The following is a 10,824-nucleotide window of genomic DNA, read 5'->3' on the forward strand; positions in this document are numbered from 1 at the left end:
ATCGGCAAGTATTCGCCACTTAGTTTGCCAATGAAAACACCGCCACCAAATTTCAGTGCATGCATTGAACTTTTTCATGATGTTTTTGGCCACTCACAAGGCGGAGACATACCAAAAAACAACTCATGAAACTCAGAGAACATTCGCCGTGCATCGCATAATTGGTGGAGATGCTACCAATTTTTCATCGCCAAGTATTCGCAAACCCATTGTGACCTGTAGTGTGAGCAGGGCCTAAGCAGTTTTGATCATAACACTTATTTATTAGGGTGGACAACAAGATTTTTGGTTAAGTTAATGCTTTAGTGCTCAAAAAAAGCACTCTTTTAGTTTTGTTTTGAAAATAAGCCCTTCAAATGCAGCTTGTGATGTTACACCATGAAACCATGAAGCACAAAGACTCACCTGTGTCATTAGTCTTATATAAAACTGACTGTTACAAAGTGCTGACACTAGAGACCAGAGTTGTAGTCGAGTCACTAAACCTCGAGTCTGAGTCCAGTCTCGAGTTCCCAGTGTTCAATTCCAAGTCAAGTCCAAGTCTCATCTCATCTCATTATCTCTAGCCGCTTTATCCTGTTCTACAGGGTCGCAGGCAAGCTGGAGCCTATCCCAGCTGACTACAGGCGAAAGGCGGGGTACACCCTGGACAAGTCGCCAGGTCATCACAGGGCTGACACATAGACACAGACAACCATTCACATTCACACCTACGGTCAATTTAGAGTCACCAGTTAACCTAACCTGCATGTCTTTGGACTGTGGGGGAAACCGGAGCACCCAGAGGAAACCCACACGGACACGGGGAGAACATGCAAACTCCGCACAGAAAGGCCCTCGCCGACCACAGGGCTCGAACCCGGACCTTCTTGCTGTGAGGCGACAGCGCTAACCACTACACCACCGTGCCGCCCCCAAGTCCAAGTCATTAAAGAAAATTTTGAGTCGAGTCCGAGTCAAGCCCACTATTGATCCGAGTCAAGTCCAAGACTCCAACCGCACCATTTGACGGTGGCTGTTTCAGTGCCATTAACATGAGTTTGTTCCTGAATATGACGTATGAACAGGTGAATGTGCTTCTCTTTGTCAGGGAGTGTGAAGTATTCTGTCAGAGATGGTTGGAAGATGGATGTGCATGCAGAAGGTGTGTTTATTAATACGAATGAAGAATGTAAACAATCCAGAATGGCAGGCAAAATCGTAAAACGGTGAAACAGGCAATAGGTCAAGCGAGGCACAAACAGGCTATCATAGACTTGACAGAATCAAAGACGAGAAACGGGAAATCAGGGATCAGGAAACCAAACAACAAAATAAGGCTCGGTAATGTGTCAGCAACGCAGCTCAATACTTCACAAAATAAGTGTGTTTTCACAGTTTTTATATAGGCGCGCTGATTGCGCCTTAATCCTGTGCAGGTGCGAGTCGTTTACGGTGCGCATGAGAGTCTGCTTGATGCGCGCGCTGTCTGGAGCACGCCTGAGAGTCTATCTGATACACGCGCCAAGGCGCACAGGTGCGACACACTTGTCCGAAATTAGTACAAAAATTAATGTAGATATAAATATCTTATGAGGGCGGCACGGTGGTGTAGTGGTTAGCGCTGTCACCTCACAGCAAGAAGGTCCGGGTTTGAGCCCCGTGGCCGGCGAGGGCCTTTCTGTGCGGAGTTTGCACGTTCTCCCCGTGTCCGCGTGGGTTTCCTCCGGGTGCTCCGGTTTCCCCCACAGTCCAAAGACATGCAGGTTAGGTTAACTGGTGACTCTAAATTGACCGTAGGTGTGAATGTGAGTGTGAATGGTTGTCTGTGTCTATGTGTCAGCCCTGTGATGACCTGGCGACTTGTCCAGGGTGTACCCCGCCTTTCGCCCGTAGTCAGCTGGGATAGGCTCCAGCTTGCCTGCGACCCTGTAGGACAGGATAAAGAAAGCTAGAGATAATGAGATTAGATGAGATAAATATCTTATGCCAAATAATTATGGCATGTTACAAAAAATAAAGAAAAAATCCGAGTCCTCGTCTCCAATTTATGAGTCCAGATGCAGTTAATGCAAGAGTCCGAGTCAAGTCACGAGTCCTTAAAATTAGGGCACAAGTCAGACTCGAGTACTACAAGCCTGCTGGAGACTCCTTCCATATGTGTTAAATATACGGTATGTTCACTTATAGAAAACTGCACCATATCAGTGTGTTCTTCATCGTCAAATAACGCTTTTTTTTTATTTGTTTAGTATTAGTCCTGTATTATGGTGAGCACCCAAAATACGAGTCCCTGTGTATGAGTTGTTATTATAAGGTCAAGGCTCAAGGCTTTTTTATTTGTCATTTCAACCATATACGGTTGGTACAGTACACAGTTAAAACGAAACCACGTTTCTCCAGGACCGTGGTGCAGCATTAAACATCACAGGACTACAATCTACTATACAACATGAAGTGCAAGAGTGCGAGTGTAACACTGCAGACAGTAAACTACACACAGCATAAAGTGCAGACACAAACATAAACTGCAGAGTTGAGTGTGCATATTGAGGTAGTATATGAAAAGGGAAAAATAAATAAATGTAAACCTTGTGTGTGTGAAAGATATTGATATACAGTGCTCAGCGTAAATGAGTGCACCCCGTTTGAAAAGTAACATTTTAAACAATATCTCAATGAACACAAACAATTTCCAAAATGTTGACAAGACAAAGTTTAATATAACATCTGTTTAACTTATAACGGGAAAGTAAGGCTAATAATATAACTTAGATTACACATTTTTCAGTTTTACTCAAATTAGGGTGGTGCTGAAATGAGTACACCCCACAACAAAAACTACTACATCTAGTACTTTGTATGGCCTCCATGATTTTTAATGACTGCACCAAGTCTTCTAGGCATGGAATGAACAAGTTGGCGACATTTTGCAACATCAATCTTTTTCCATTCTTCAACAATGACTTTTTTTAGTGACTGGATGCTGGATGGAGAGTGATGCTCAACTTGTCTCTTCAGAATTCCCCAAAGAAAATAATTTCTTTCCACCACAAAGGTGAAGGCTACAAGAAGATCAGCAAAGCTTTACTTATCAGTCAGAATACTGTAGCAAAAGTGGTACAAAAATTGAAGAAAGATGGAACTGCAACCATCTCACAGAGACGTCCAGGTCATCCACGGAAGTTAACACCTCAACAGGAGCGTCTTCTGATGAGAAGGGTTGAAGAAAATCGGCATGCAAGTTCACTGCAGTTATCTAAAGAAGTAGAAAGCCAAACTGGGGTGACTATTTCCTGTGACACAATACGGCGTACACTGCAGAGGAATGGCATGCATGGATGCCGTCCACGAAAGAAGCCTCTCCTAAAGCCCAAGCACAAAAAAGCCCGCCTAGAGTTTGCCAGAGCCCATGCTGACAAAGATGAAGACTACTGGGACTCGATACTCTGGAGTGATGAGACCAAGATAAATGTTTTTGGAACTGATGGCTTCAAAATTGTATGGCGTCGCAAATGTGAGGAATATAAAGAAAAATGCCTGGTGCCTACAGTGAAACATGGTGGTGGCAGTGTCCTTATGTGGGGCTGCATGAGTGCTGCTGGTGTCGGGGAGCTGCATTTCATTGATGGCATCATGAATTCACAGATGTATTGCTCTATACTGAAAGAGAAGATGCTGCCATCACTCCGTGCCCTTGATCACTGTGCACTTTTCCAACATGACTAAACACACATCTAAGGGCACTGTTGGATTTCTGAAGAAGAACAGGGTGAAAGTGATTCAGTGGCCAAGTATGTCTCCTGATCTGAACCCAATCGAACACCTATGGGGAATTCTGAAGAGACATGTTGAGCATCACTCTCCATCCAGCATCCAGTCACTAAAAGAGGTCATTGTTGAAGAATGGAAAAAGATTGATGTTGCAAAATGTCGCCAACTTGTTCATTCCATGCCTAGAAGACTTGGTGCTGTCATTAAAAATCATGGAGGCCATACAAAGTACTAGATGTACTGTAGTAGTTTTTGTTGTGGGGTGTACTCATTTTTGCACCACCCTAATTTGAGTAAAACTGAAAAAATGTGTAATCTAAGTTATATTATTAACCTTACTTTCACGTTATAAGTTAAACAGATGTTATATTAAACTTTGTCTTGTCAACATTTTGGAAATTGTTTGTGTTCGTTGAGATATTGTTTAAAATGTTATTTTTCAAAGGGGGTGTACTCATTTACGCTCAGCACTGTAAAATCTAAAATGATAAAGTAGCTATGAGAACAAGAGCGTGAATATGAACCTGTGATTTGCCTTAGTACCGCAAACTGGCCTAGTGGATGGTGTGTCCTCCTCTTGATTGGGAGATTGCAAGTTCTACTCGTGGTCGGGTCATACCAAAGACCATCATAAAAATGGTACCTACTGCCGTCTGGCAAGGCACGCTGCAATACAGATGCAAGTGGGGAGTCAAACTCCCGTAGTTACCAGAGGACTAGCCCCGCACTGTAACCCTACCTGTATAGGCGAGAGGCTGAGGACTATTGAAACAGAGGTCGGTGCCATCCAGTGCACCTTAAGGGCCTGGTTAGTACTAGGACAGGAGACTGCCTGGGAAGACCAGGTCTTGGTGTGGAAAGGACTTTGACTTGACTTGATTTGCCTTACGGTCAGCCCTACTATCACAGCTGCTGTTAAGTCTCATCTCATCTCATTATCTCTAGCCGCTTTATCCTTCTACAGGGTCGCAGGCAAGCTGGAGCCTATCCCAGCTGACTACGGGCGAAAGGCGGGGTACACCCTGGACAAGTCGCCAGGTCATCACAGGGCTGACACATAGACACAGACAACCATTCACACTCACATTCACACCTACGGTCAATTTAGAGTCACCAGTTAACCTAACCTGCATGTCTTTGGACTGTGGGGGAAACCGGAGCACCCGGAGGAAACCCACGCGGACACGGAGAGAACATGCAAACTCCACACAGAAAGGCCCTCGCCGGCCCCGGGGCTCGAACCCAGGACCTTCTTGCTGTGAGGCGACAGCGCTAACCACTACGCTGTTAAGTTTATGTTAAAATTAATCCAATCATTCAAGATTCAAGAATTTAATCGTGCTGTAGTTGAAATTGATGATATTTTAATGCCTGCAGACTCAGTCATCTGGGAGAATAAATGGAGTTTTGTAAAATGGAAATGTCATTAGTGTGTGATGATTACTAGCCTTAGGACAGCAACTAAAAAGATCTGATCGCTTTTCAAGAACTTTCCAGATCTTTGAAAGGTTGGAAGATTAATATGGAAAGTGGTTAAAAATGAAGCGGGACTGATGTAATGTGATTTGAGAGGGAACGTGGTGATGTTAGTTGGCTAGCTCATTTCTTTTTGTAAAAGTACTACAAGCAACAGTGACGCAAACAGTGACGCAAAAGCTCATTCGAAACACAAATGAATAATTTAACTTAATCATCCTTCCATTTTGTTTTGTTTTTTATTGAAAGAAGAAAGTGCAAAACCTTTTCTTGTTCTATTGGTTCATGGTTCCACGTTTTGCAATTTTGTGGGTCATGTAAATGAATTTTGCACAAAGAAACAATTAACCATTACTTTCCTGACTTGTTCTCCAGTTTAGGCCACGCCCAGAGCAGATTTTAATCCCAATCCAGATTACTGGTTTACATTCTATTCTGCTTGTTTCATGTGACCTGGCTTTTATGCTCATTCAGTTGTATTCACTTTTCATCTTAGTTTTGGCCAGGCTCCCACCCGAACTACTAATCGCATCATCGGTTTTTCTTTGGCTAATCAGACACAAGGTATGCCACCACAGCTAGGGGTTAGGTGCCTTGGTCAAGGGCACTTAGCTGGTCCAGGGAATAAAACCAGCGACCTTTTGTTCCCAAAGCTGTTTCTCGAACCATTAGGCCATGGCTTCCCCTCATAGTTTTCATCTTCTTAATAGTTAAAACTTCAAGACCTGGTCCAAAATTTACCTTGGTACAATATCATGCATATACAGTAATTCCATCTCGTGCACATTTTTAAGTGATGCATTTTCAGAATTGATATCAAGAATAAGATCACTAAGCAACCTTTGTTTTGCTTGTTTTACAGTTACTTACCTGAGCTAAGAAATATGGATCCGTCCTCAAGTAGTCAGCAGTATGGCGCCAAGAAACGCGTCAAAATACACCCGAATACAGTCACAGTAAAATATGCCACACACTTCCCCCAGCCAGGGGATGAGGGCTATGATGATGCACCCTCCTTTGAGGACTTTGGCTCCTTTATGGAAAACAACCCCAGCAAGAGGCTGGTGACGGACTCTGGCCACGGGAGGACTTTCTTTGGAACTATGGATGTGCGTCCCAAATCATCAGGAGAGCAGAAGGATAAAGGAGTAGGTGGTCAGCTGGCTAGTTTTGGTGAGGCCTCTGTTTTAGCATCACGGGTCACCTGGGGAGCGCTGTTCGGCGCTGCGGTGGCTCACGGGTGTGTAGCTCTGATCACACGGCTCGCGGCCGATCGCTCCAAAGTGCCCTCCTTAGAGCTCATTTTCATCCGCTCTGTCATTCAAGTGTTGTCCATATTAGTGGTCTTGTACAACAAGGAAGCCCCATTTGGTCCTAAGGGCTACCGTTTGCGGCTCTTCTTCTATGGGGTTTGCAATGTCATTTCCATCACGTGTGCCTACACGTCATTCGCTATCGTCCCACCTAGCAACGGGACTGTCATGTGGAGAGCCACGACGACGGTCTTCAGCGCCATTTTGGCCTTCCTGCTTCTGGACGAGCGCCTCGGATACACGGATATAGTCACGGTAGTTGGCAGTCTCTTCGGGCTCTGCCTGGTCATGATCCCTAACATCGCCGATGAGGAGAAATCACCCCTGGGTTTCTGGAAGGAGGCATTCGGCTACACCATGACGGTGATGGCCGGGCTCACAGCTGCCCTCTCGATGATCGTGTACCGCGCCATCAAGGAGCGAGTCAGCATGTGGACGGCGCTGTTCACCTTTGGCTGGACGGGAACCGTGTGGGGAGCATCCACCATGTTTGCCATGCAGGAGCCCATTATCCCTTTAGATGGCGAGACATGGGGCTACCTGATTGGCATCTGCATCTGCTCCACCGTGGCATTTCTCGGGGTTTACTATGCCCTGAACAAGTTCCACCCTGCTCTAGTGAGCACCGTGCAGCACCTGGAGATTGTTGTGGCCATGTTCCTGCAGCTCGTCGTGCTGCACATGGTGCCATCTGCTTACGACATCTTTGGCGCATTGGTCATCATGATCAGTGTGTTTGTTCTCACGGGCCTCAAGCTTTACTGGGTGGGGCGGGCCATTCGACAGGATTACCAGGAGATCTTGGATTCGCCAATCAAATGAGAATGCCACTGACGTATCTGTGTTTGTATGTTTGTTTGTACAGTATGTGGATGTGTGACAGTGTGTAAGGCTGTGTGTGTGTGTGTGTGTGTGTGTGTGTGTGTGTGTGTGTGTGTGTATATAACAGTGTTTCCCCAGACACCCCGCTTCCTCAGGCACCCTAAATGTGCAATCGATGAATGTCTTAATATTCTGTTTATTTTGTATAGTGTTGTTGAAAGAATGCCAATGACATCCTGTCTTTGCTAAGTGTTGATATGTGAAATAAAAAAAAAAAGATCCATGGTGTCTTGCTGTGATGGCATTGATTTTTGTTCTGTTTTCAATTTTCACATGGTTTCTTTAAGACACTTTCACATGTTCTACAATTTCCCTTGGGATCAACAAATTTGCTATCTCTATCCGTGTTTGTCCATTTGATCAAAGCAGTTGACGTTCTTCAAATAGGATCCCTTCCTTCCTTCCTTCTTGTGTAAAATAATGGATCTAAAAAGGATTAAGAGGATTTTCCTGCCTGTTTCAAAAGGCAATGAGAACAAAAAAAAAATGGCTGATGCTTTAACCACCATTGATCCTTCCTTGCTGACACTGGCCAAAGAAATCAGCAATCAGTGCAGTCCTTGGGTGAGAGAAGGTGAGGAATAAATCAGGGGATGTTGTTGATTGAGCTGGAGGAAAGGGTCATTTCTTAGGCTTTGGTATTGCTTTTACAGAATGTTAACAGAAAAAGAGTGATAATAATGATGTTTTTGAAGTTCACGCTCATTATTAATCAGTGGAGAACCATTACTATTAGAGCTGGGACTTGAGCTCAGCCAAAACTTAGCCAGACGCCAAAAAAGCAGCAGGGCAAAGGATTTTACAAGCGATTAGCGGCAGGCTGCCAGATCGCTCCATTGTGTGTAGCTGTCGATGTTGATTTTAAAAGTAACTAAGTAAATTACACAAGGAAGTGAGCACTTAAGTCTGTAGCGAGTGTGCAGCGTGGAAGAAGAGTCTGGAGACAGAAATCTTAGTTTCTCGGTCGTTAGCCTGTGCTACTTGCTCTCGATAGATAGCACTGGCTTGACCGCTTTATTAGCATTCACTAACACTACTGATGAACGCTATACCGGCTGGAAGGTGACTTCACTGCTGCGCTGATGGCACCGACTCGCGAATAAGCTCATGTTGGGGTTTGAGAAGGCTGAGGGCGATACATTTTTGGTCCCTCCCACTATAAATCAAAATCTGATTGGTTAATCAGTCACCTGTCACTTCCTACATAAACATACGCTGCCATGGCCTTCTGTCTGGGCGATGAAGTCCTAACCAATGAGTGAGCAGCTCTAAACTCTTCTCAGCCTAGAGACAACAAACAAAAACATCTCATTGGATAACTCGATTTTAATGTTTTCAGGACAGTAACTCTTTCATTTCTGAAGCACATTTGATAGAAAATGAGGCCAAATTAGAATGAGAATAGAATAATTATAATGAAATGATGAAAGAATGAAAGAAAGTAAATATAACATTTGAAATGCTGATATGTTTGGACTTTCTCTGAAAGACTAGAAGGCCCTGACGGTTCCCATCTGTTATTTATACATACAATATATAAATATTAATAATATTTTAGCAATTTAGCTATTTGTTCAGATTTTCGAGCTTTTTATTCTTGAACTTTCCAATCATTAGATCTAAGGGCCCGTTTACACGAGGACGCTGTCGGGTAAAAACGACTAAATATTTTATCGGAAGTGCCTTTCGTCTACACAGGGACGGCGTTTCCGAGGCTGAAAAACGGAAAAAATTGAAAACGCCTTCCAGAGTGGATAAGTTAAAAACAGCCCCCGTTGCATATCCGTCTAAACTACCCAATACGCCAAACTCTGCTCGGATCTGCTCACGTCGGGTACGCGTTTATGTCATACATATGTCATATACTGTACATGCCAGCCCGGGAAGTAAGAAAGTAAGTAAAAAAGTAAGAGCATGTCTGATTACATCGATCCAACGGACCTTCAAGCTGCTCTGGCAGCTTTAATAAACGTCCAGGAGTCCTTCGAACATCTATACCGAATCTGCACATATACCGTTAATGAACAGAGGCGGGTATAGTACGCTCTTACTTTTTTACTTACTTTCTTACTTACCATAGCCAGAGTAGTCAAAGTTTTCGCGGCGCAGATGTGCAGATCAGACAAGACGGAAGACGTTGCGCATGCGTGCAGACATAGCGGAGGTCTTTCACAGCACCACCGAGCCGCCTGGCATGCACATCCAATTGAATTCCACACATTTATGCGTCACCGTATAGACGCAGATTTCCTCCTTGAAAACGGTCGTGTAGACGCGGAAAAAAGTGAGAACGAAAACGGACTTTTGCGTTTTTGTTTCAGACCGTCCCCGTGTAAAGTGGGCCTAAGATGGCATTATTTTCCGACTACTTGTTTTTCTGTTATCAAAGTTTTGCAAACATCCATACAATTCAAGTAACAAGTCAGAAAAACTCATAACTACACGAGAAGAACTCTATAATTAAATATAATAACTTGTATAATGGTAGGTTGTTGGGGTTTTTTTCTGCTGTAAAAGTCCCTTTTTTATTTTGGAGAGCAGCAGTTTGGTGATTTTCCTGCTCGAGCACAAACCTGTTCTTGGAGTTTCCCGAAAACACTGCAATGTTAAAGTCACCTTAACTGGGAGAGAGAGTGTTCATTATGATGCTCACTCTACCATTTAACAATCATCTTTGTGCTGCGATGCGTATGGGAAACTATGCCCTGCTAATTAAATAAAGTATGGGTAGTAATAAGCTAAACTGGTGAGTTAGAAACATCAGATAAATCCCCAAACTGTCCTCATCGTGGAAATACAGGAGTAAAGCAACGAATAAAACACAACATCTCATTACCTATGAGGTGGTGTGATATGGTTCATGAGACGAATGAAACTAATAATGTTGAGATGATTATTTTCTTAAAATGCCATGCCCAAAGTGTTTTATTCATCTTACAAGACAGAAATTTGTCAATTAATACACATTTATATTTAATAAACAATGACACAAGATACTTTTTATCCATTTATAGTTACATTTAATGTTGTGCAACATCTTTGAAACAAGCTAGTTCCTGTTATCTCTTCCATTATAGCAGCTATAAACAGTTGTAAACAGTTATAAACAGTTATTCCCTTACCAGTCTTGCTTTTCTTGTCTTTCTAGAAGTTAATAAGACAAAAAAAAAACAGGAACCAGTGTTACCGAGAAACCAGGAATCTCTTTCTCATGACTGGCTGTTAAGGTGATGATACACGGAGCAACTTTTTAGGCAATATTGCTGGGCAATTGCACTTCGACAGTTTCCCGTTGAGAGTGAGCAACATAATTTCTATCGGAGCGATTGTGATCGTGTTGGGCAACTTTTAAGATCATCCCATCAGAGTGCTATCAGCGAATCACATGACCACCTGAGAG

General features: G+C 43.4%; 1 protein-coding gene across 1 annotated transcript; it reads left to right on the top strand.

Annotated features, from left to right (window-relative positions):
- The first annotated feature begins 6,113 nt into the window (after positions 1 to 6,113).
- Positions 6,114 to 7,364, top strand: slc35g2b (solute carrier family 35 member G2b). The gene has a single exon (XM_060920727.1). The coding sequence runs from the start codon at positions 6,114 to 6,116 to the stop codon at positions 7,362 to 7,364; it is 1,251 nt and encodes a 416-aa protein (XP_060776710.1).
- Positions 7,365 to 10,824: the final 3,460 nt, after the last annotated feature.

The sequence above is a fragment of the Neoarius graeffei genome, chromosome 5 (genome assembly GCF_027579695.1).
Source record: "Neoarius graeffei isolate fNeoGra1 chromosome 5, fNeoGra1.pri, whole genome shotgun sequence".
In the NCBI taxonomy this organism is placed as follows: domain Eukaryota; kingdom Metazoa; phylum Chordata; class Actinopteri; order Siluriformes; family Ariidae; genus Neoarius; species Neoarius graeffei.